The following is a 27,191-nucleotide window of genomic DNA, read 5'->3' as shown; positions in this document are numbered from 1 at the left end:
TTTAATATTTATCCAAACATTATGTTCTATGAGATGTTCCTATTTGTTATATGTACAGTCCCCACCCAACTTAAAAGTTTATATATGTATACACATATATAAATACTGTAATAAATCTGAATTAGAAATTCACAATCAAACCAGGTTCATTTAGACTAAGTAGTTTCTCTAGGTGAAATTTTAAAGGAACAAGAAAATCAGGAAACTGGTTACAAAAACACTGAATGGGCATACCTACAGAATTATAGTGTAAGATTTTCAATTTAGTTTATCAGACATCACAGGGCACTACCAGAACAAAACATCACTTAAGTTTATTTCAGATGTAACAGCAATGTCATGTTAAAATTGACAGGTTTAATCCTTAACTGCACCAAGTAAACTCAGCCACTTAAGTATTTTTAAAAAGTTATTCCCTCCCCAAAAATGAGGGAGCTTTTCTTTCCCACTGCCCCGCAGCACAGTTTCCTGGTATTTCTCTGTATGGACAACATATTCTTCATTGTTTCAACTGGTGACCAAACTGCTGGGAAAATTTGAGAACAATTTTCCCCACAGACAACCTCTATCTGGATGAATGTTATTATTTGCATAGATTTTCTTTGCATGCTCTTCCCCCTGGAAACTTTGTTGATTAAGATCCTATATAAATTTTTAACTGTTACAGCACTAATGGATATCTTCTCTTGTGGTCTTCCAATTAATGGGATTCCTCCTTTCCTAAAACACCAGAGGTAACAAAATTTTACTACATACCCAAGTAACTGTTCCATACTGGACACTTTATTTCAGTCTCCTGTTGACCTCACTGAGACATAAGAGCCATCTTCACTTTCTTTCCTCTCACATTCCCCTCTTCCTCAGTGGACAAATTTGGTATCAATACCAGTCCCATGACCATTACTGCCGTTTAAAAATTCCCTCAAAACTTGCTATTATGAGAGCTTTCACATTAAACCTCTGGGGGGAGGGGGGGGGGGAGGAAAGGGGGGAAGCAGACCTGAACTGGGTTTTTTCTTCCCCCCTATATAATATGTACTTGTGGTTCACAGTGAGATAGCTACTCTTTGATATAGTTTTTCAATAACCACTTTTAGGGGGACATTCATAGGAGTAATGATAGTTTACTGTAAATGGTTTTAGAAATGGGAAGTGATATTACAACCTATACTGAATTCTGAAAGCTTACAAAAAACCTGAAATTCTGCTATCTGAATATGTTCTTTAACTCAAAACAGTTTTCTTAATAACCATAATGTGAATTTCATCTAAATATGAAAATTAGGGCCTTTTATATATAGCTTTAAGTCGCTGTAGACAGTAGATCAGGGACTCATTTGTAGATATCCAGTGTGGTCAATGACTAGAATCATTGCACTCATTAAGGACCTCCCTTTTTGGTAGCACTTAATTATGGCACCCAAGATGATCCTAGATGAAGGAAGTTATGATTTCATACAGTATCTCTTGAAAAGTAAGATAGCTATGAAATGTGTGACAAAGGACCTGTGGAATCTGTCACCTCTTCAAAAGTGTAAAAACTTTACATAAAAGGACAAAAATATAATTCAACTGTATCCTTAAAAACAAAGGACAGACAGTTCAAACCCTATGTATTATATCTCCAAGAGTCTAAATAATAACATTTGCATTATTAGGCATCAACATTGGCAACTCAAAATTAAAATATATAGGGGGTAGGATCATAAGAGGGAAGCATGAAATCATGTGCATTTCTAACTTTCATAGACCTATTTCCTATAGCTCTTGGTTAGCACAAAACGTAATGTATTATAGTCAACCAGTCAATACCCTCTTTTTACATGCCATAAAATGGTATGGCATAAAACCAGTTCAGTGGGCAGAAGCAGTCACAGTGACATTTGCATTATTTAACACCTTCTGGAAAAACAATTTTCAAGAGTAGAAACATGTTTAACACCTCCATTCCCTAATGTCCTGTAACGAAAACAAGGCAGGCACATGGTGTAAGCAAATTTGGGATGTTTCCTGGTAGGTTATGGGTAAGCATAGGATCCCTGTGTTATAATTCTCAGAACAATAATTTGCACATATTCTTTGCCCTGCACCTCAAATCCCAGTGGTCACAGGTTTAGAAGTCTGCATCAGCTGATTTTAAGAAGGTGGGAAAAAAGCTGACAAATGTACAAATCATCATGCATAAGCCCATCTAAACCTCACTTCAGGTATTTTGAATAAAATGATGAGCAGTCCCTTAAACGCCCAAGTATCTGCAGCCAGGTCAATTTAGAAGGACTGACTTGTATAAGGGTATCCACTAAACTGCAAGACTGGGACTGACCACTAACAAGGATTCCAAAAGTAGACAAGGTGCTTGCAGAAAATAGGAGGAAAGTAAGTCACACCAAACCTTTCAGGTCAATTAAGGAACATAGTACTGGCTGGGATGTAAGGACTTCATTAACATCTTACCAGCCCACATACACCAAAAATAATGCCACTTGTAACAATCAGCAGCAGGTAGGATAAGCCTGCAAGACAACCAGTCCACTCATCAGCAAAAGCAGAGAAGCTTTAACTCAAAAATACTGAGACCAAAGGACATAACACTTTTCACCCCCTTTCAAGGATTAGGGGGAAATTTGCTTTAAAAAAAAAAAAAAGATCAAGCTTAGTATTTCTTACAGGGTTAACAATGCTCCAGACTCCTGAGAAATATCTCAGAAGGGTTGAAAGGTGGAGTGCAAGGCAATGTTTCAGGGGATTACGTATCCCACAGATTTTTTTTTTAAATCCCAAACACCACAAACACACAAAACTTGTCTGTGAATTAGAGGACAAGATATTGCTATTTTTGGGGGGTGGGGGAGGAGAAAAGAGAAATACACAAACAATTTGTTAATATCTGCCCTTCAATGTGAAAGCAGGACATAAAAATCACTCAAAAGTAAATCTGAAATTATGACATCCAATTTTTTAGGACCACCTATCCCCTCCAACTGTAAAACTAAAGAGATAAGACACCTCTTCCACCCTTTGCCCACCCCACCCTCACCAAAAAAAAAAAAAACAAACAAAAAACAAAAAAAAACCTCAAACAAAAAACCCAAACATGATTAATTTTACAGTCCTTGGAAGAAGTATTAAAATTTTGGAGGAAAAGGAGGAAGAGAAACAAGGTTAAAGAGGGGGAAAAAAGCTTCTAAAAGGGGGAGGGAAGAGAAATCAAAGGGCCTCTCTTTTATTTGGCGACAAGCAAGTGCAACAAAGTTCATTCGTAATTTGTTCAGTTGTCGGTCTTTTGCACATCTGCATTCTGGCCAAGAGAAGGAACTTTGAGGTTTTTCTGTAGCACATGAGCATCCGCCGGCTCTATCCTCTTGTAATAGTTTTTCTTCGTCTCAATGATCTCAAAGCCAAATTTCCTGTAGAAGTCAATTGCTGACTCATTGCTGATCTGGACATGCCTAAAGTAGAAAAAGATATCATGGGAAATATTTATAAGTACGGATTCCACGAACAGCCCACAGATGTCTATACAACTGTCTCAAAGTCAAACAGGTAAAAATGGAGTTGGCACTTCACCAGAATCTCACAAATTATTAACACCAACATTACACAATTACTAAGGCTTAAGTTTACTTTTTTTTTTATGACAGTGATGTTGAATCTGTACTTACCATCTTCATAGGCCTGTTGAGGTGGAGGGAGATGGGGGAGAGAGGGGAACTCAATAAAATCTCTCTATTCTGAAGTTACAAAGGTCAGGGGAATCCTTGAGGAAATTTTGGGTTAAGAAGGGGGCCTAGAATTCAAGCCTGACACCGAGTGTGCCACAAATACCAATCTATAACAGGGTAACAATGTTGCTATGAATTTGACCAACAATTGTGGAAAGGATTTTGGAGTTATAGTTTTTTAAAAAGTGCTAATGTCCCAGAGTTCCCACAGCTAGGCATATAATTGAAGGTGATCAAAAACTGAAGGGAAAAAAAGACACAATGTACGGCAAAATATCCATAGCAACACCTTTTAGTGCTGACTGGAAACAAATGAGATATCCACTGACATAGAATTGCTAAACAAACTGAGTACAGAACTGCATAGGAATATTACTGAACTGTAATTAAAGATGATGAATTCTGGGAAGATTTATGGGAACTAGTGCAGAACCAGGAAAACTGCACACTTGGTGACAATGTAACTCCAAAGAAAAAATAAAATGTATCTCTCCCTTCTTTGCAGAGGCCTTTTGAACACTGCATACACTATCAGACTTGGCCAATATTTTTTAGTTTTGCCTAGCTGCCTTTTATCCTTTAAAAAAGCTACCTTAAAAAAAATTTTTTAACAAGAGATGGCTGACATGGGATGGGAGAGGAATACATTCTGAAATAAAAGTGATATAAAAAGCTTAAAAGTAACATTTAAAAAAAACTTCATTACAAAAGAAAGGTATTGGGAAATGGTAGCATTGTTTTTCAATTTAAAAAGAAAAAAAAAGAGTACAGCCATAGAAAAGGGCAGAACGAGCTGGTTCACAAAGGCTACAACCCAACGATGAAATCTCATTAATGAGAACAACGCTAGGAGCTGGGGAAAGAAGTAAACTAAGTCCTCAAGCTCTTAAATCTTTATTATTCTTTTGGTAAACATCTATTTCTTGGGGAAAAAACCCAACTATTTCCTCTCCCTTTCCCCTACTGCATATACACTGAATATACAAAAAGCTGGAAGTGAGGAAAATTTTATGCCACAAATAGGCCATGACAGGTCTCTGGGCAAGTTCTATCTACTCTTGACTTTAATGTGTTTACAAGTAGTTCCATCCAGTCTTGACTTTCTAAAACATGATAACCATTAAAAACAAAATATGCCATAACAGCTGAATATCCTCAAATCTTTGATCATTAATACTTCAAGGTCAGTGACAACTGTCAATTAAACATAAAGTATGCCACTCTAGCAGAATATATAAAAAGCTTTTTCATTGGCTCTGTTCCCTCATCTATTGAACAGGAAGAATAAGAAATAGTATATGTAAAAGAAATTTTAAGATATGCAAATCATTACATAAAACGTAACCTATTACTTCCAACATGGCAGTTCTTTAAACAAGGATATGTAAATAATTTACTTACAGATAGATGTTGTCAAAAGTGCCATCTTTTTCACAGATGTTTAAGACATGATTCAACATTTTAGTTCCTGTAAATAAGTGAAATACATTTTAAAATCTATTTATTGAAACAAAATCACAGTTTCAACCTTTGTGTCCTACACCCTAATGCACATTAAACAGCTTCACTTTGGGCAATTAGAATTAAGACTATTATTTCTCCCAGATTTTGAGAGTTCATAGGTTTTGAGCTCCAGTCTTGACTTTCCTCCTAAATGAGTTAACTCCCTCAAAAACTAATGACATTTTAGCTAACAATCCCCAAATTCTGAACAATATTAACCTTAAGAGTTCAAGAGATCAGTAATGGTTCTCCAGTTTTTCCTACTATACAGGTAAAAAAAATGCCTTCTAATGAAATTGATAAGAGTGACACCTACATTTTTTAAGAAAAATGCCAAAGGTATTTATGTCCCAGGACCTTAGATTTGCCTCCATGGGGACCTAAGTACATTAAAGAGCTAGGATTACAGCTTTCTATAGGTCTCCCTCCTAACAGAGAACCATCAGAAAAAGAAATAAAGGAGAAAGAAGTAACATAAGCCCAACTGATGTTTGAGATATTATAGCCAATTCTCCAATAGCAAAATTTCCATTCAGAATTGAATGAAATGTGTAATCAGCTGACCAATTAAGCTACAATTTCAAATGAGATCCTGTGAATGTGAATTTTAAGAGCATAAGACAAACCATTAAGCCTTAATTAATGTTAGTACTAATTATATATTACTCTAACCTACAATACAGAGCAGTATTCTCTTTGAAAATTTGTCCAAAGGCACAGAAAAAATTTATTTATTAATTCCATCCTATCCCCATACCAAGATGTGTCAGCCAAAAGAAGGTAATATATTCAGGTTTCTTCCAGGAGAATGAAAAAAAATTTTTTACCTATTCCTAGCCTTCGGTAAGGTGCCAGACATCCTAGTGTCATGATGTAAAGTCTCTTCTGATTCTGTGAATGATCCACCCTACAGCATACTGCACCCACTGCAATATCATTGAAATAAGCTGCATGAAAGGATACAAACAAAGGTTTAAGGTTCAACAGACAATATTAAGCAAATATTATTTGGTCCCATTCCCCTATCCATAGCTCTTTGGTTTTCTTGGTTAGAACCTATGATTTCATGTCATGGAGGGAATTCCTGGGTGGGTTAAGTGACACACCCGTGATGACAGCTGGTATCATCAGAGAGGATTTAAAGCCAGGTCTTCCTAACTTTTAAGGTTCTCTTTACCTACTAAACCTTGCTGCCTCTTTGTTATCAAAGTTAAATTAACCTTTGTCATACTAAATTACAATGGATTTTATTTGTAGAAAAGTGCACAGTTCTAAGATTTCAATGTCAAAAATATCAATAAAACATAAGCCACATACCAAGTTTTGCTAGTTCGCCAACCTCCAGCACATCCTTGTAGAACTTGTCATTGTAGCTGACTGGAAAGATGACCTGGTTTAACCTCTTCAACTGCTTAATGTTGTGTGGTGTCACGTCTCCCAGCTCGATCCGGCTACTGGAACAAACCAAAATGTGCTCAATACCCCCACAAATGACAATTATTGGTACCACTTTTTTTTTTAAACATTCGTATTTTTCTCCATGAAAATTAAAAGATTCAACATAATCTTTTTGCAAGTAGTCATGGTAAATAATAAGGGCTCTACTGGAAAGCTATAATTATGTATTGCTATTATAATAAGACAAATATTGTTCAGGGCACAATTAGTTAAAATGACAGCCTAGTAATATTTTGTATTCAGTGAAACAAATTTTTCAGCCTAATTTTAAATCTAAGACAAAACAACAAAATATTCATTTACTTTACAAGGTTGCTTCTATAACAGGACAACCCATCTAAAAGAAGTGAACACAGTTGAATACAAAAGGCAGAAGTCAATGAATAAAGCTGCAACTTTCAGGTACCAAGTGAACATAAAAATCGGTAAGAGGTATTTTAATATTTTATGTATGTGTGACACATATTCTCCCAACAGTGTAGATCATAACCCCTTTACAATTCAGTAGATAGTCTTTGAGAGTTGCTGTGGCCAAAATAAATTTGTAACTTGGCAGCCAACCAGGTAATGGGCCCTAGGGAAAAGCATTGCTGAAATAGTGACTTCTGTTGCTTGTCAGTGGTTTCAGTCATGTCCAATTCTTCATGATCCTTTTTGGAGTTTTTTTAGAAGGTCCTATAGTGGTTTGCCATTTCCTTCTCTAGCTCATTTTACAATTGAGGAAACTGAAGCAAATGGTTGGTTAAGTGGCCTGCCCAGAATCACATAGCTAGTAAGTGTCTGAGAAGGGATTTGAACTCCAGTCATTCTGACTCCAGGCCCAGCACTCTAACCACTGACACCTACCTGCCCTAAAAATTGATTAAAAATACGGAAAAATACAGACACCAATAACTAATAAGCCTTTACCAAAAATGTGCTAACATAACAATTCCTTAAGAGCTTTTAGATCAGTGAGTGGACGTAAGTATCTAGAAGTACTAACGAATGGTAAATTCAGGGGTAAAAATATCAATACCATGAAAATCAGACTCACCCAACAAGGCATTGGACAAGAGATTGCTCAATTGTAATCACAAGATGTACGGACATAGGCTGTTGTAAAAAATTCTTGAATTTGGGAGTTGGGTAGGTCCTTTCCACTCACAAATTTTATAATTTTTTTGGTATCAAAAATTGCCTTTTCTACCTTCATCTAGTAGTGTCACCTTTGCTCCCAAATGCAAAAAATAACATTATAAAAAAGTGAACAGCAACATATTTCAAATATCACAACAAAATGACCTTTCAAAGGGAAACAAATTTTGGGCAACTTAAGTCTACAAAAAATTCTGAATGGATCCCAAGTGAACAGATTTTGCTTTAAAAAAATTTCCTTTCACAAAAAGCTCAATGGCCTAACACTTATGTATAACTAAGCATATCCCTCCTTCCCCCTTCTGACTTTAGTGGTACTACCAATTCACCTTATCTCCCTAAACCTTGATATCAGTATCTTCATCTTTTCCTTTTCCCTTCATAATTTAAACATTATAAAAATCTGTTTATTCTACCTTTTCAAATGTCTTATGTCCTTAAATTCTTGACAACACACTACTGTAGGCCTTCATTACAACTCTCCTGTATTATTGCAGTAACTTAAGAAGTCCTCACACTTTTATCCTCTCTTGCCTCCAATCTATCCTTTTCAGTGCCCTAACTAATCCACCTTATGCAAATTCCATCATGTCATTTCTGTGCTCATAATCCTTCAAAAGCTACCAACATTAGGTAATAATGAATAAATGGGTGGCAAAATGCAAAGTGCAGTAAAAGTGGAAGCTATCTATATGCTTAATAAACTTAGACAATTCTCTTCATGTCTGTGTCTGATTTTCCTATCAGTAAAAGACAGTTTGGATTAGATAACCTCTAAAGTCCTTTTCTAGTCTATGATCATATCTCATACAATAAATAAGACGAATTACAAAAAATACATTATAAAAAATCTAATTGTTATGTTTTCTCTTAAAATTGTTGTGTCAAACTTTAAATCTGTTTATTTTTCTCTACTCTTCACTCCCACTACCTCATCCCCAAACAAATTACCTTTTACTTGAATATAGTTATAGTTTTTGAATACTACGGATAAGGTGGAAGAGGAAAAAAAAACACACCTTTTTTGAAGTAGCAATTCCAAAAGATCAGCAAAAAGTTAGCATTTCAAAATAACAAATGATGATATGACATTAAATTCTCATTATAAGATCATTTCATGAGAGTTTATTAAGAACCTTTTAATAAGCCCCAGTATTCAAAGCTAGTTAGTTATATATTAATTTGTTGAACCCATTGTCATTGCAGAAACAGGTAACAGTTGCCCAGAATGACAGTCATTTTGTATTTTTTTTTGAGGGTACTATATGCAAAAAATAAATCATCAAATGATCAACCAACGGGTAGTCAGTCTCTCTACACCAGGATGGATTTCTAAAAACAGAAAAATTGTTGCTAGGACTATACTCAAAGTTTTTCCTGCACAGGAGATTCTTTAAGAGGATCACAAGCTCACATGCTTTCACAAACTGAGGGTCACCAAAGTAGAATGAATTTATTATGTACAGACATATCACAATAAAATGTTGTCTCATACCAATAACATGAACACACTGCCACAAAACCCTGTTGTGCTCATCTTTTTTCTACCTTCCCCCTCATAACTTTCCAGAAAAGGCAAATCTCGTCAGAAAATGGTTGCCAGGCAAGTAGTAAGGAACTCCCTTTTTCTTTCAGAAGAATAAAAGTCCCTACCCTTGTCTCTCCCCTACCTTATTTTAAGCATTTCTTCCAGTGAATTTCAAATAAAATTTGATTAATAGCACTGCTTTTATTAATCAAATACCATCTCTTGAAGTAAGCCATTCCACTTTTGAATAACTAATTTATTTATTTCTATTAAATTTCACCTTACGTCAAGATCTCACATCCTGATTTTATTACCTAATGTTAGTAATCTGGTCTCAGACACTTATTCGATATATCCCTAGGCAAGCTACTTGACCTTGTCTGCCTCAGTTTCCTAGTTATCATAAAATGAGCTATTTGTAAAACACTTTGAAAAAATTAAAAGTGATACATAAATGTGAGCTACTATTTCTAATTTTGTATCTTCTGACAATTTGATAAGTGTGTCATATCTGGCATGCACATTCTTTGAAAAACTGAGAGTCACCAAAGAAGAATGACTTTGTTACATATGGGCATGCCATACCATAATGTTGCCTCCACCAATGTTGTACTTGCTGATAAAAAGGTTAAACATGACAGAATCGGGAAGGGGAGGAAGGGGTACCCTAAAGGAAATACCTCTCTTCCAAGATGACACTGACCCATTAATGACTACTTTTTCCCCAGCTGATTTTTCACTATTTTATTAAAAAAAAATTTTTCAAAACTTACATTTACATACAGCCTTAAGACTCATAATCCTATGAGGTATCTATTTCAAGTATTTTACAGGAAGAAACAACTTCAAAGACGTTACATGACTTACTCATGATCGCAAGGCTAGGCTAGCATCTGAACCTAGGTCTCTTCTAACAAAAAATAACTGCTACATGGACTATAATTCCCATGACTTTGTTACCACTATTATGATTCAAAAGAAATAAGCAAAAGTCATAGTCCAGTTGTTAGGTTGAACACTGCACACCTAACCAGCCTTCAAGTAGATGAAATATTACAGAGAAAGCACAGACTAGCTAGTCTCCATTTTCACTGAGAGATATGGGGAATGGGAAACAGTTTATATGACAGCAAGAGTATTTTAGTTTTAGAACTTCTTGACATGCAGAGTGATTAAAAACATCAGTAACAGCTAGACAGGAAGTTGAGCAGAAAGGATAAAGTAACCCCTAAACATAGGACAATGTTTTAACTGCTGTAGAATAGATTGTTGTAGAAGGTAGACAGCATAAAGCTCTATTATCACTGGAATACAAGAGGCTGTTTAGACATGCTTATTACACAGAATCTCATCAGCAAAATTCAACCTCAAATATAGTTCCCTTAGAGTGAGGTCTGATTGAAATAGATACTTCTGTAACTGATCACTTGGCTCAAATTTAAGCTTGTGGGTATTTTAAATATAGCAGAGTAGTATCATCAACTTGTAAATATACCTTAGAAAATAGATCATGCTACATTAAAGTCACAAATCAGGAGGTAAAAGAGAAGTTTGAAAATAATTTTAGGAAAGCATTATCTGGCAATAAGCAGCCAAAAAATTTCATTGGCTATTCTTTCTAATTCAGAATTGCTAAGAATCCAGATTAATGCACAAAGCATTATAGATTATACCAGTAAATTTGTCTTTAAAATGACTCTACACAATCTTATCCTCTGAAGACATCCATGAAAAGAAAGAGAAGTAACTCTTTGGAACACTGACAATCTAGAAATAAAAATACCTAAACTTCTAGATTAGGATTACCAAATTGCATTTAAATTTACTGTAAGGGGTTAAAAGTCCAAGGAGCTGAACATGTCACTATCCCCAATGACAAGTGAATGAGAAAGATCAGAATGTGTGGGTTGCCTCCCACTGCCCCTTCTCCTCTTTCTGTTCTGCTGGAATTATGAACAGCAGATATAATCTAGTCAGAAATCTGACCCTCACACTGAAGAGTCTGTTGGATTCAGGCCCACCACTTCCCCAAAGCCATTTATTTAGCATAGGTGTAACTGTGATATCTGAATGCTTCACAAAGTCCTATTCTGATGGCTCACAGGACTGAGGTGACTAAGTTTTTCTAAGGCTATTGTAGGTCAAGTACAAGCTCTGTTGATTGAGTTCTACAATACCAGAAAGGTTTTAATACAGTCTGAGCAATTGATGATCTCCTTTTCAAGGACCAGCCTAGTTCAGAACAGAGAGGTTTATCAACACAAGGCAGGTCACTAAATAATGAATTCTTTGGCCATGACAACCCTAGCAACAAACATTAAAGAAATATAAAATGCCCTTTGGTCCTGGATTAACCCCTCATCCAATTTCTGCTGGGCTAAAGAAAAGTGGCAGGGGGTACTTAAGAATCAGTTTTTAGACCATTTATAAATATTACCTTAATTGCTGGTACTATAAACCTGCAATCTTAACCAGTGACCAAGTGAACATTTACTGAAGGAGCTGCATAATTGTGTTATTTGTGCTTTAAGAAAAAGTTAAAATTAAAAAATAAAATAAAATCCAATAAAAAGAAAAAAGGGGGCAGCTAGGTGGCACAGTGAGTAGAGAGCACTGGCTCTGGAGTCAGGAGAACCTGAGTTCAAATCTGAACTCAAACACTTGACACACTTACTAGCTGTGTGACCTTGGGCAAGTCACTTAACCTCAATTGCCCTGCCTCCCCCCACCAAAAAAAATTTTTTACATTTAAAAAAAGAAAAAGAAGTTGCAGCAAAATTGAAAGTCTGCTGATATTTCATTAAGAAACACATAAGAAGTCAGTTTGATTAGGTTTTAATCTGCTTTCAAAGGCAACGAGAAACATTTCATGAGATACTTTGCCACCTCCTACTGAAGTACTACTCAGGATGTTCACTGGTAAAAAAGACCACACCACCATGAAGATTATTCTAGTTTATGAGTAAACATTGTTACAGACATAGAACAGGTAAGAATATTGTAAAAATAATTCGTTAAGACACTCCAAGCAAAAATCCACAAATACTTTAATTCTCAGTAACTTAAATGCTATAAGTGAGCATAGGGAGAAAGAGCAAAAAATATATATAGCTTACTAAAAAAGAAAACAAAGCCCAAAGGCTTATAAATTACAAAGAAACCTCATACCTATGCTACATATGGAATATTTTCATTCTTCAAAAAGAGAGTCAGGAGAGATTCAACACAATTAGCAACAAATAACATTATAAAAAATAAAAACTGACACTATCTCAAGACAGAAGTGACTGGCTACTGATGTAAGAGGCACTTATTTAATTAACTGTGTGTATTTACACACATACACTGCTAATATGTTAAAATCAAGGTTAATGCCAAAGTAGAAGAAAAAAACCCAGATATTGCATATAATTGAACTATTTTAAATAAACTATTAGTGGAGAAAAATGGGTAAAAGAAGATACACTAACAAAGACTATTAGCATTTCCTAAAAAAGTTTAACTGATATAAATCAATAATCTGGTGAGGAGACCAAACAGAAACTTCCTGATATCAAAACACTCGATCCTTGCCAAGCATAAAGATCTGAAAGCCAGAGACAACACTGGCTTAGGATTTAAGCCTATTTGTAGAATCTCACAGAAGATAATAGTGGAAGATTGTGTTTAACATCACCTTAAAATAGTATCACTTGAAAGGATAAAATTTGTAGAAAGTTTGATTAGAGACACAATTAAGATGAGTGAGAGGACAGTAAAGAATGAGACTAGAAGGAAAAACAAACTGTCAATAACTTCCTTCCACTATCATATGTGGATTTTAACATCACAGTCCCTGAAATGCTATTGATAAATCAATAAATAGGTAAAGCACTAGGCTAAATTGCTGAGGATACAAACAGAAAAATAAGACAACTGGTCCCTACTCTCAAGGAACCCACATTCTAATGAGGGAGACAACACAAACAGAAGGTTTAAGCAGCACATTGGACAGAAAGATCCCATATATCTTAGGGTACAGTGGCAAAACAGATGGTAATGTCTCTTCTTTAATGTCATTTCCACTAATAAAATAACATCAGTGTCTGATGCCGAACCATTAAATACTGCCAAGGACTCTGGTGACAAAAACTTTCTTTTCTGAGTCCTTAGTAGCTGCGGATGGAGCACCTATAGAACAGCTGCCAGACTACATCTCCCCACGAGTTGTTTCCCAGGATGACCATTGAACTGGAAGCACTGGTATTCCCAAGTCTCAGCTTCAGGGTCTCTGTTGTCTCCATCAGGCTCCCAGAGGAGATGGTAGTTGTGGTGACCTAACTTGCTTAACACTTACTGCCTCCAGTGTCTCTCAAGGTGCCCTACGGCTTCATTGAGACTGGCTTGCCCTGTCTCAAGGGCGGCAGTTGGTGGGGATGGCTGCCCCCTTCTCCATAGGAGCTGACCCCCAGGAAGAATGACTGTGAAGGCTGGACTGGAAGCAGGACAAGTGGTTTGGGCATGCTATCACTCTTAGCTCCTGTGCCTATCTAGAAGGAAGGACAAATGGCACTCAAGAAAATCAGACAGGAAGAGCAGTAAGATTAAACCTCCTACACAGAGAGCTTTGTGCCGGAGAAGACACAACTGGGAGGCACTGAAGGATAAATTTTCAATATTTCTAAAAGAGCAAAGGATAACAGATATCTGAGGGGAATGATAATGAAACGTCATCAAAACAGAAACACAGTAACTATCAATCAATATAATGCTTCTTTTCCAATTTTTATAGAATACTGCAGACTCCTAAATGAGATCTACAATCACTTAAGAGAGGACTAAATGTACAAAGCTAGAAAGACATGGGGAGGTATTCTTGCCACACAGCAGGAAGGACCAAATTCGCTGTATAAATAACCTGTTCAGTAGCTAGAAAGATCAACACCTCTATACTCCATAAGGGGTGGGGGAAAGAATTATTTCTACCTGGAGATACCATACCATTTTACCCCATTTTCTGATAAGATAAAGTATTTTTAATTTATTTTATACTTTAGTCTCAAACTCTCTATTTCTTGGATTTATAAGATAAAACAAACATTTTCACAAAGAATCACATTGCTCCTTGAGTCTTTAAATTCCAGAACATGCTTTGGTATTTCGAAGTGTTCCAACACACTGACCACTGAGGAAAGAGAGATGGAGATTTTAAATAGGAAAAAGGAGTGGGCCTTTCAAGTACGCTGTTTATGGTTAAATGAAGAATTTAATTCATTGGCTAACAGTTATTTTTTAGTTAAGTCCTTTTCAATTTGCTCTATTCCTAACTAATAACATTCTTTCACTTAGTTTCTTTCCTGAGGAAAATTTCTGGATACAGTATTCTGTAACTACACTAAATCAGGAACCAAGAGACTTTAGTTCTAATTAAGCTCCATAATTAAACTACCCTGTGACCTTCCACAAGTCATAACACCTCTTTTTCTCAGTTTCCTTAGTATAATGGTAGATTGGAGGTGGAAAGCTATGTCAGAGCCCTCCTTTAACTCCAACATTCTATGGAGTAGGAAAAACTCGGTTACAGCAAGTGGCAGCAACAATGGTGATTTGGCTCTGACACTATAGGAATGTAGAAAGTAGCACACAAGCTAGAAATAAGCTGGATTCTGATTCGGGAATTAAGTAATACATTATACACAGGAGCAGATGCAGAAAAGGACACAAAGCTATGTAAAAAATGACTTCTTATGATTTGCAAGCTAGATTTTTCCTAAGCACTCAATTACTTAACTACTTTTTAGGTAATAAGAATCCTCAAATTTAAGAAGAGCTGAAACAGTAAAATATTACAGTTCAACCTCTGCTGGTGAATTAAACTACTACAGCCTAGCTCAATTAGCACTGGAAATTTTATGACTAGAAAAGGAATAAAATTCTGATAGTATTCCTAAGTACAGGAAAAATGAATCACAATAAAAATGTTTGAGATATTTCTAACCTAATGGGTCTCTTATTTCAAGAAATATTCAATAAAAAGAACCATAATATAGTATAAAAGTCAAGCCTTAATAAAAACTTAATTTACATATAATAATTTTATCCTTTGGCAGCCTATCAGAATTAATCCAAATGCAAGGAAGAAGTTTAAATTAGTAGTGGGTAAGAACTATATTTGGCAGAAATTTAAAGAGATCAACAGTTGTATCAGAAGATTAAATCCTTTAATTTGTCTCAAGTACTGAGAAAAAGACAATGGGATCTGTCTTATTAGAAAACTGAACTGCCTACATCTATGACCATTTCTGTCCTGAAAAACATTGTCAGCCTCAAGTGACTCTCAGAAAAACACTACACACAGAAGGTGCTGATTAACTCTTTCAATAGAGTAGAGAACCTTAAGTTTTCAACTTGTGGAGCAAGCAAGTACTAGTTTGTAATCTCAATTATTATTAGGATAATACATTTATTCAATGTCCTTAGCAGCAATAATTTAAAAGGCCACAAGATGTTGATAATATTCCATAAAAATTAAACTCTTTGACCCAGTAATACTACTACTAGGAACATATCTCAAAGAATGCAAAGAAAAAGGGACTCATATCTACAAAAGTATTTATAGAACCTCTTTTTTTGTAGTAGCAAAGAACTGCAAACTAAGAGGTGCCCATCAATTGGGGAATAGTCAAACAAATTATGGTATTATAAACATAATGGAATACTACAGTGCTGTAAGAAACGAAGACAATCCTTTCAGAGAAAATTGGAAGACTTGCATGAACTGATAGTGAAATTATCAGAACCAGGAGAACAATTTACAGTTACAAGACTGTAAGAACTAACAACTTGGGAAAGAATTCAGATGAATGCAATGACCAACCATAATTCCAGAAAACTAATGATGATACAAGCTCCCCAATTCATGACAGAAGGATGATGGACTCAATACACAGCATAAGTATATTCTTGAACACAGCCAAATGTCGGAATTTGTTTTGCTTGATTATGAATTTTTAAAATAAAGTTTCTTATTGTTTTTTCCCCAATATAAAGAGATGGGGGGGAAGCTTGTTGATGAAAAAAAAATTTCTAAAGTTTATAAAGAACTCTACGTACTTTTATTTGAGCTTCATATGAATGTTGTGAGATAAGGAATCTATCTCTAAGGTCCCTTGCAGCTCTAAATCTATGATTTGGAGAATAAAACTTAATAAAAGTAGATTTCGCCACAAAGGCAAAATTAAACTTTATCCTGGAAGTTAAAACCAGTAAGTCAAATACCAACTTACTTCTACCACCAATATATTTTCACTTAATAATCCAATCTCACCCTGCAAACATTTCCCCCTTTACTCATGTAGTTTCTCCCATCCTTGAACCCCTTTCTCCAAACTTTTTGCCTATGTGAATCCTTTCCAAATAATACCACTCTTAAGACCTTATACTACAATGTTTCAAACAGTCACATTATCCTAGATTTGCCCTCACATTGGCAGGTCTTCTTGCACACACCACTCCACGGGATTCAATAAGCACAATACTGGCTATATCCTCAGCATGCCAAACTTGATTTTCCAGCTGGAGGGAACCATTCTGACCAGAGTTGAAGGATGCACATTGAAAGTAAGGGGTGGATAAGTGCAAGAAGTCAAAATGACATGATGAAACTTGAGATTATTCACAGGCTAAGAGACACAGTTACTTTTGCCCATCTCCTTTATTTGGTGGGCACCTTTGTTATGATGGAAAGAGCACTGAATCATAAAAAAGACAAACTGGGCTCAAATTTTGACTTAGCTCTAGGACCTTGGGCAAGTCATTTAACCTTGGCCTAAGTTTCATCTGTAACATGAAGATAATATTTGCATTCTGTATCTTAGTGTTGTTACAAGGACCAAAATGCAAATGCATCTACATACACATATACATAAAGTAAATGTTATCAGTATTGTTTCTGTTATATAAGGAAACTAAGTCCCAGAGGTTAAGTAACTGGCCTAAGATCACACAAAAAATTAGAGGCACGGTGAGTAAGTAATAGAAGCGGACAGGCTGGACTGAAAAGAGCTGGGGAGAGAAGGGATGGGAATTGGGGAGGCTAACTGTAGGTTAAGTCTGAGGTGGAAAGGTCCAGTAGACAAGTGGTATCAAACTCAAATAGAAATGAGGGACACTAAACTGTACACAACGATCTGTGTGCTGCATATTGATTTAGAAAAGGAGTTACGCATTTACCTATTTCTTTTTCCTATTACTACACTAACATTAAAATCAGATGGGTTCAGGCTACACTTGGGAGTGTTCTGGCCAGAATGTTGTTCCCAGCCATATGTCTGCCACTTCTGCAAAAGGAAATTTGGAATCTAGGATCAGAACTCAAGGAGAGGTATAAAGTCTAGGGGATGCAAATTATCAGCAGAGATGAAAACCTGAAGGCCATCAGTTGTGAACCAAACCTTCGGATACACTATTTCAACTGCACCAGAGCTGATTTAAGGGGAAAAAAGCATACTAGATGGGAGGCTGGGGGAAGGCTCAAAACGAAAGAAGGCTCAAATGAAGAGTTTTAAATCAAATCTTTGATTTCTAAAGAGAAAAGGCAATTAATTAAGATAGAAGTGACTAAAGCTGGCCAAAATACAATAATCTTCAGACATGAGATTATGAGGCCCTAGAAAAGGCACAATAGGACTCCTAATAAATATTTGTTGACTTAACTTGGAATTATTAGGAAAACTGGGCAGGTTTAGAAGTTACAAAGGTGTCTGAGGCTGGATTTGGGCTCGGGTTCTCCTGACTCCAGGGCCAGTGCTCTGCCCACCATGCCACCCAGCTGCCCCAGCTACTCTTATCAAAAGAAGAATCCAAAACAATTTCAAAGGACCTATAATGTAAAATGCTATCTACCTTCAGAGAGAGAACTGATGATAACTGACTAGGGATTAAAGCACACCTTTTATCTTTTTTATTATCTTTTTGCATGTTTGTTTCCTTTTGTAAAATGTCTAATACAGAAATATGTTTTACCTGATTTCACATGTAAAATTGATACATCATATTACTTGCCTTGTCAAGAAGTATGTGGGGAAAAAAAGAGAATTTGAAATTCAGAATTATTAAAAAAAAAGGTAATGTTAGAAGTTACAAAGGAAAAGTTGCCAGATAAATTTAGGAACAATATCAAAGGTTCCCCTAAAGAGAATAAAGACAAAAACCGTCTTCCCCCATTTCCCAAAATGGTAGGGATTGTGACACATAGGCAACTTGGTCAAAGTTGAAAGACAAACATTCAGAGATTGTTTTTTATGTTTCACAGCGATAATTCCAAGATAAACTTGGGAGCCAAATCTGTAATCATTATAAATAAAAAAGGGAATGCTGCATCGTGGAGAGTCAGATTGGTATGGGTTTAAGTCTTGCTTTGGACACCTACTGGCGGCCTGACTCTGGGCAAGTTGCTTAACCTCTCTGTGTCCCAAGCGATCTCTCTAAGATTGTAAATTATCAGAACCGCCAATCTGAATTATAGCAGTTTCCTAAACCAATAAAATCACAGGTCTGGTTTAAAACAAAAAACAACTGAGCTAAACAGGGTTGTCAACCACCTCCCCCAAAAAAATCCACTGGGCAGTATAATTAAAAAACCACAAATTAACATCATCTATGCTCTATTTTATATTTATTTTGTTAAAACTTTACATTTTAATCTGGCTCCCGTAGCACTTAGTAGTTGTAGTGGCCGAAGGCCAAGAGTTGGACACCTCTGGGCCGCAAGACTACTGCATATGCCCAGTAAAATCTATTATATAATTCAGAACTTAGAGATTTTTGAAGGGCTATAGATTGCTTATTTAGGAAAGAGGATCCATAAGGATCTTAAGAGCTCTTAATACAGGGTCACAGAGGAGTGTTTTACTTTACAATAAAACACCTTTACTACTCTGTAAATGCTGAACCATGTTACTCTTCACTGCAAATACTGATGTATAAATACAGGGTCCAAACAAAGATTAAGCTCAAAGTACATTCTTTATAAAGAATGTCTATGTCTTGCACATCACATATAGTACTGCAGACACTTAGTTTAGTTTGTCATAGTCCACCTAGTGAACCTGAAAGAAAAACTAAACCACTATATGAAAACAACACAATTTTATTTTGTTTAAATTCAATTACAATTATGCAAACCTATTTAGATCCATTAAAAAGTATTAAGCAATTTTATCATTAGTTTTTTTACGCTGGTAATGTATCAAACAGAAGTAATTTTTCTAACAAATTTCAGTTCTAAACTGAACGCAATGGAAAAATTTTCCACCCCTGTAAGAGTTAAGAGTAATAACAGCAAAGGAATGGTTCTGAAGCTTTAAAATGTCTTATGCGTGAGGCTTTTCTTCAATGCAGGGAAGTTGACTACATTTCTATCTGAAAAAAAACACAATTCACACACCTTTCTTTTTTGTATTCAAAAGTATCTTTTCCTGCAAAAATAGAAATAAATTTTAAATTTTTATAGAAAAGGCTTGAGATCCTTTCCCTATTAACAAAATCAACATACTCACTATTTACCTAGATTAATTCTTTCCCAACCTCCTCCTCGCCTTTTTACTCACTGGCAGATGGAAAAATAAAGTATTTGTCCTGCCTGATCTGATTTCACATTCCCTGGCTGTTTCAACTAATCTGAGAAAGGATGATAATCTCCAAGTCACTCAAAGGTGTTAAGATTACATTTCCTCATTTAGAGCTTAAATATTGGAATGTTCAGGTTATTATAAAAGCATATTCTTTCATATTTATGGTATGGTAAATGCTTATCATAAGTAACAAGAACAATAAATGCCCTGACCCGAATTGAATTCATTTTATCTTTCCAAGTGCTCCTGATTTTGCATCTCTCTCCCCCATTTAACAATTTCTGTTCTGAGTTCAGTTCACCACACCAAATATGTAGAGAATAACATAGCTAGCTAGGTTTGAAACCTACCCATGCCCTACAAGATAAAAAGATCTTACTCCCTTACAGATCAAAGCCATATTTGAAGTTAAAGGGTTTTAAAGAGACATGCCATAGAAGCAAACATGCATTACCAATAATGACTCCAACCTATCATTAAAGGAACCTAGCATAGGAAAAACAAAAGAAAAGTAATTAACTGTAGTTGTATTTGACAGTTTCTATTAACATACCTCAATCACTAAAATAGTCTTTAAACAAGAGTTTACTATAGATTAGTGTAGGTACATGGAGTCCAAAAAAGGAAAAAAGTGATTTAGCGTAATTTACATTTTTGTCAAGAGCAACAATTAATACTATTTTGTGTTTCTTCCCCTTTTATTTTTGCTACCTGCCTTTATACCTTCAACTAAAAAAGACACTGAAGAGCAAATCAGCAGCAGTCTGCTGTTTTGGTTTTGGCCAATCCACATTTCTCATCATCATCAGGGAATCACAGACCCTTAACTATATTTATCCCTAGCATATTCCCTTGCTTAAGATTAATTTCGAGAAAAAAACAAAATGGGTAAAGAAGGCCATGTTAACACTAACAAAAAATGTAAGAGGTAGTGTGACAAAGTGAGAACAAACAGTGGTTTGGGAGTCAGAGGACCTGGACTCAAAATTCTGCCTCTGACTTACCTGTGCAGCCATGGGCAAGTCACTTCTGGGCTTCAGTTTCCTCATCTGTAATATGAGGCTGCACTAGATCTAGGTCTCTAAGGTCTTTTCCAACTCCAGATCTATGATCCCATGATAACATTCAAGGATGGTGTATGCTGTCCAGGAAATAAGCTGTTCCATAAAATGGAACATCATGTAGCAGTAAGACCATAACATTTGTAGGTACTAAAGTATGACCCAAGCTAATGATGCTTATGTATCCCTATGCCCCCTAATAATATTTACCTTTCTCTCCCCATCTCCCTAGAGTACCTTGAGTTTGATTCAATCACTTGAACTATTTGATCTGATTTCAGTAGCACCATACACTGTCTCCTAAGAGATTTTTATCCCATCTTCAGGCAGCAGAAATACCAAAATCATGGTGGCAACGGAATAAACCATGTAAGAGTATCTTGTTCAGTGCTTAGCACCTATAATTCCTCCCTCACGAGTAAAACCTTGGTGTATCATTTAGTAAATAAAGGTAATTTCCCCAATTGGGCCAATAAAAAATGAAATAAAAAGTCAAGTCACTTTCCCTACACTAGTTTCATCTATAAAATGAAAAACCTACATTATTCCATTTCTAAGGTCTTTTCCACCCCAAATTCCTACAATCCTTAAATTTAGTAGTGATGAAAACTATATACTTTCAGTATCTTTTCTCTCATGCATGCCTCTAAAATTAGGGTAAAAAAACCCAGATTTTTTTAGAAATATCCAAGAAATTATACTTCTTTATATTCACTTTGTAATAAACCAAAAGGACAGTGTGCCTTTGCTCCTCCCCACCAACTATGGGCATATCAAAAGTTAAAGTTGAGTGGGCCAAGAAAATCAGCTCTCTCTGAATAATAACAGTGATGAGCATTAACTTCTAATAAAACATTTTATTAGCTTTTGTTAACAATGTAATTTTCTTTATCTGTCCAGTTTTCATTAGGTTTCAATAAATTGTAATGGGGATAAAAGAAATGTTAGTACCCTGTCCTACCCTTTCCCACTACTCAATTATCTACATCACCTGTGTACCCCACTCTCAAAATCAAAATTTCCTGAGAAATGTTCCAGTAAGGGTCAACAACCCACTACAGTAAAATACATTTTGAGCCTATACACTGAGAAGACAAGGAAAAGAAACTATTATAGCTGTGTATACACTCTATTTATGAACACTAGAAATGGATAGAAAAGGAGTCTTAAGTGTGTGCAAGGGAAAATAAATACAGCTACCAGACTAATACATCTTAGTTAAATGAGTGCTAAATATTGAATTATTCTCTCCACTCAGTAAACAAAGGAGAAAATGCCATTAGGGATGAAAAAACACTGGGTATGTCATTCATCTCTTTCTCCAACATCTATTTCGGAGTATTTCCTAAGGGGGTGGGAGAAAAATACCTCTTTGGCAAAACACTTTCTTGAACTTCACTGCAGAAAGAGGGTTTTGACATATGGAGATTGCATTTATATCACTATATATTTAGGAATTATTGTCTGCACCGAATTAAACAGTATATTTCACAAATTTTTTCTAGGCTCTGCAGGTTGTTTTTAGTTCACTTGACAAGGGTTAAGAACAGCAATGCGGAGGTGAGGACAGTGTATGGTGAGAAATGAGTGTTTAGAAATGGCAACATGTTCCAAGAAGTTGACCATTAAATCTGAGATTTTTCATTACAGTTTACCGATATTATGTGAACTCTCGATCTAGCCTTTCTCCCCTTAGCAAATGCTTTATAAAACAGCCACTAAAGTATAAGAATATGATTTCTAAGTGATAGGGAGCACTTATTTCATTTTTCACGTGAGGAACCTGACAATACATAGTCTAAATTCACAGTAAAGTCCACTTCTCAAGTTTGTCTCCAAAGACGAAAGGAGGAAAGAGTGAGAAACAGTGAAGAGGACAGAAGAATGCTAATTGGTTCTCACTTTCCCACCAAGACCTACTTCTTTAATGTAACCCTTTTTGCTCTAGTAAAAACAAAATATGCTCTGCTTAGCAAAGTCTCTGATGGAATGAAGATTGTTTTGGGAGAAATTAAGTGTGTTGGGAGTAACAATAACATTTCTCCCTATTTTAGTCTCAGTATAGGCAGAAAGGTTGGGCACAAAACAAATATGCAAACACAATGTGTGTATACTACAAAAAGTAACTCATTTCTCTTATTGTACCCGGATCAAAAACAAAACATCTTTTTAGCAGCATTTTTAAAAAATAAATAACCCTGCTTCTCTAGTTATTAGGTTGAGTATAGCATATAAGCTTGGTTTGGGTGAGTTATACACCCCTTTCCAATAAATATTATTTCAGTTCCCTTTCCTAGCATTATGAGTGTTTCTCATAATAAACATTACTGAATCCCCATGAGCAATACCGGCCCAGACTGTGCCATGTAGATGTTATTTACTCTTGCTTTATAAATACAGTAACACTAATAGACAGCTATGATCAGTTTTGAGAGTCCCAGAAGTGAAACACTAGCCTAGGAAAAACCTGACCTAAAGTAAGAGTTTTACGTATGAACTATTATTCCATTGGATATAGCAGGTTTGGTGCAGCTAGCTAGTGCAGTGGTTTAGAGTGCTGGCCCTGAGTTCAAATCTGCCCTCAGACACTCCCTATTTGTGTGACCCTGGGCAAGTCACTTAACTATTTGCCTCAGTTACCTCATCTGTAAAATGATCTGGAGAAGGAAAAGGCAAACCAACAGCCAAGTGGCTCAGAGTGCTGGGCCTGGAATCAGGAAGACCTTATTCAAATCAGACTTCAGACACTCATTGTGTGACCCTGGCCAAGTCACTTAACCTGTTTGCCTATATCCCCTGGAGAAAAAAATGGCAAACCATACCATTATCTTTGCCAAGAAAACCCCCATATGGGGTCACAAAGAGTTGGAGTTGCAAGTGAACAACAACAAAACAGCAGGTTCGCAACACATACCGCAAGTGGTTTTCAGCATTTTTTCCTAAGCTGGGATTGGGTGATAGGTTGCTAAGAAAGGGCTTAGGTGAAGGGAAAGAGAAAGAAAGGTATTAGACAGTGTATCTAGTATATGTATTTATCAGGACGGGCACACATCTGACATAAGAAAATCTAAAGACTCTTGAAGCACTGCTCCCATGTACTTATTTAATGCGAACTTTCCAAACACTCTTTTATTAAAGCTCAGATAAATCAGATCTCTAGAATAAAGTCTTATTCTATGTAGAGTTGTAAGACATAATTCCTATGAGGCAGCATGGTACAATTGAAAGAGCACTTTCTGATACTGAATTTAGTGTCAAAGGACTTGGTTCACATCCCATCTGTGTCACTACTTGTGGGACCTTGAGCAAGTCATTTAACTTCCATGGGCCTTAGTCCAAGTTCTATCTCTTACATTAGGCTTTTCCTGTTAGTGCTCAATTACTTTGCACTTACCTGGGTAAGTGTACCTTCCTCCCCAATAGAATGTTAACTCCTTGAGAGCAGGCTGTTTCATTTCTGTCTCTGTATTCCCTAACCCCATCACCCTGCCTGGTATTGAAGGAGCTTAACAAACACTTGTTGAATTGAATTCCATCAATCAACAAGCATTTATTAAGTACGTACCATCCACCAGGTAGGTATTGTGCTGATCTTGGACATACAAAGATAAAACTGAAACTTAAGAGTTTATGTGTGAATGGGAAAGAGAATATACACATACACATTTATAAAAGAGGCACTAGCAATTGGGAGAATTGACCAAGAACCAACCAGAGTTGGAGCAGGTCAGGAGTTCTTAAGCTGGGGTCTACAAGTACATGGATCAATTTCAGAGGGTCTGTGAACTTTGATGGGTAAAAAATATATATCTTTATTTTTCTAACTTCCAACAGAAATGTAGAGTTTCCATCAATTATGTGTTAGGTAACAAACATTCAGAAGGGGACAAAATTGCCAAAGGGGTCCATGACACACAAAAAAGTTACAAACTCCCATTTAAGTTCCCTTTCCAGATATAAATCTATGATCCTAAATGGAGAGACAGTAAGGAAAAATGGAAATAGTTTAAGACTTGGAGTCAAAGAGAGTTCAAATCCTGATTCTGCAAGTCACAACCTCTCTATCTAGGCTTGTTAATTCATCTAAAAAATAAGAAAGTTGGATTAGAAGGCTTCAAGATCTGTTCCTGCTCTAAATATATGATGTTAGGATAATAATCAAAACAAGATTGATGACCATACATTGTGTCACTCAATGAACTACTTAAATGAAATTCAAGTGCCAAAGAATATACAAGTTCACTACCTTTCCCACATTTTTCATGCTAATTAATGGTTTCAGACTCTTTAAAAAAATAAAAAAGCTACACACCTTTTACGATAAAAGAAATTAAATGTCCCATCTCATCATCGTGTCCTTTTGTTAAATTTTCATAAGCACAATAAATGTGCTGCCAAGTCAACTCTATCAAGAATAGTTGCCAGATTAATCATAACGGCTAACAGTTCAAGGTCTGAAAAATGCTTTTCATCTCTTATCTTATTTGACCTTATGCTGATAATAAGGACAACAGCAGGAGGCAGAGGTAAGAGGTGTAGAACATCCTAGGGAAAATTTCTGCCCAAGGACAAAATGGTTTTTAACTTTGTTATAAAAGTTGATTAGGAATCAACAAATCACCATCATAACAAATTTCAGACTTAAAATTTTTAAAAAGAAAAAAGAAAGTGTAGCAAAATTGAAGCTAAATTAAATCACTGAACCTTCTGATAACCCTAGTAGGCCAATTTCAACAATGTTTAAAACGTTAGCGCCTCATCCTAACTATAAATTCTGACCAACCTGCTTGGTTAATTTAAATCAAAGTTATTACTTCGTCAAAACCATAGAATTTGACCAGCCTGCTTTTACTATTCAAAAAACGTAAGTCCACAACTTTTAAATGAAATATAAACACAAACTTTCATTTTACTATAGTCTACTTTGGGATTTTACTTCCAAGGAAGGACTTCAACATTTTTAAAAAATTAACCTCTTTTAGAATAGGCCTTAACATGTAAGTATGTTCTTGTTTTTTGCTTTTTTAACAACCACGGTAACATTTTAATCAGGACAAAAGACGGAGAGAAACATTTTGTCCAGCTGCAGCTACTGGAGCCCCGGCAGGCAGACGCAGGACAAGTACGTAACTTTGGGGGTGCCCAGACAAAGGGGGTGCCCCCGGCCCGCCTTAGGTAAATCGACAGGCAGCGAGAGGTAAGAGCTCCACCTACTGAAGCGCCCGCTCACTTCCTCAAGTACTTGGCACTCCTCCCCCGGCCTCCCGGGCTCGCCTCCCCCCGCCCGCCTCGGACACCCGAACCTCCGGGCAAACCACGAGCTCCCTTCCTGCCCAAGTTCTTTACCGGGTGGTCCACTGCCCACAACTGCCTCTCGGCTCCCTGGGTCGGGGCACATGAGGGGCGGCAGCGCCGGCCGGCCGGGGCCCGAACCAAGACCAGAAGGACGCGGCCACGACTCGCTCGCCGCCTTCGCCAGAAAACAGCCCTCCCAAGGGGCCCCAACATCGCTCCCCCGAGGCCCAGCCTCGGCCGGGCCCAGGCCCCGCTCCCCGCCTCGGCCTCTAGTCTCCCCTCGCCCCGCGCCCGGAGCTGTTCTGGCCGCCGGCACCAGGCCGCCTTCCCTCCTTCCCCGCCATCGAGGCTGCCTCCCTCGGCTCGGAGGCAGAGCGAGGCACGTCTCGCACTCGCCGCTCTCCTCCTCCTCGCCGCCGTTCCCACCCCACCCCCCCAGGGCTGCCTGGGCACCCCTGCCTCACCCTTTCATCTTCCCCGCCTGCCGTGGCCGTCTTTACCGCCGATCCCGCCGCCGTCGCCGCCGCCGCGCCCCGAGCCCGGGAGCGACCCTACTCCACACACCGGTCTCCGCCTCCTCAGCCGTTGCCGCCACCGCCTCCGGACTGGAGGCCGGGCACGATTCACTAGGGACCGCCGCGGCCTTCGAGGGCGTCTCAGGCCGCTGCCCTGGGGCTGGGGCTGCCGCCGCTCCTCCACATGTGCACACGGGGCCGCTCGCAGCACTCCAGCCCGCCTGCCCGCCAGCCAGCCAAGACCCGCCGCCGCGCCGCCGTGACCTTTCACCCCGCCCCTCCACGCGCGCCGGCGCGCACGCAGCTTCGCTGCCCCCGCCTCCTCTCGCTCCCTTGCCTTCCTCTCCCCGCCCCAGCCT

General features: G+C 37.3%; 1 protein-coding gene across 2 annotated transcripts; it reads right to left on the bottom strand.

Annotated features, from left to right (window-relative positions):
• Nucleotides 1-289: 289 nt before the first annotated feature.
• Nucleotides 290-27,191, bottom strand: NAA50 (N-alpha-acetyltransferase 50, NatE catalytic subunit). 2 transcript variants are annotated; one of them, XM_036744948.1, is made up of 5 exons: nucleotides 26,782-27,191; nucleotides 6,543-6,679; nucleotides 6,053-6,172; nucleotides 5,124-5,190; nucleotides 290-3,449 (listed from the first exon to the last, which is right to left on the bottom strand). In XM_036744948.1, the coding sequence occupies exons 1-5, from the start codon at nucleotides 26,787-26,789 to the stop codon at nucleotides 3,269-3,271; spliced, it is 513 nt and encodes a 170-aa protein (XP_036600843.1). In that variant the 5' UTR covers nucleotides 26,790-27,191; the 3' UTR covers nucleotides 290-3,268. The 2 variants fall into 2 exon arrangements, with proteins under 2 accessions (XP_036600843.1, XP_036600844.1); XM_036744949.1 differs by having other exon boundaries at nucleotides 6,543-6,676; nucleotides 26,782-27,116.

Source organism: Trichosurus vulpecula, chromosome 2 (assembly GCF_011100635.1).
Source record: "Trichosurus vulpecula isolate mTriVul1 chromosome 2, mTriVul1.pri, whole genome shotgun sequence".
Taxonomy (NCBI): Eukaryota; Metazoa; Chordata; class Mammalia; order Diprotodontia; family Phalangeridae; genus Trichosurus; species Trichosurus vulpecula.
Note: the sequence above shows the minus strand (reverse complement) of the source record. Positions and strands in the feature narration are given on the sequence as shown.

Excerpts from the sequence above, each read along its gene's own strand:
- NAA50 (XM_036744948.1), bottom strand. Across the intron at positions 6,173-6,542 it reads TGGCGAACTAGCAAAACTTG|CTTATTTCAATGATATTGCA; the intron begins GTATGTGGCTTA and ends CCTTTCATGCAG. Across the intron at positions 3,450-5,123 it reads ACTTTTGACAACATCTATCT|GCATGTCCAGATCAGCAATG; the intron begins GTAAGTAAATTA and ends TTTCTACTTTAG.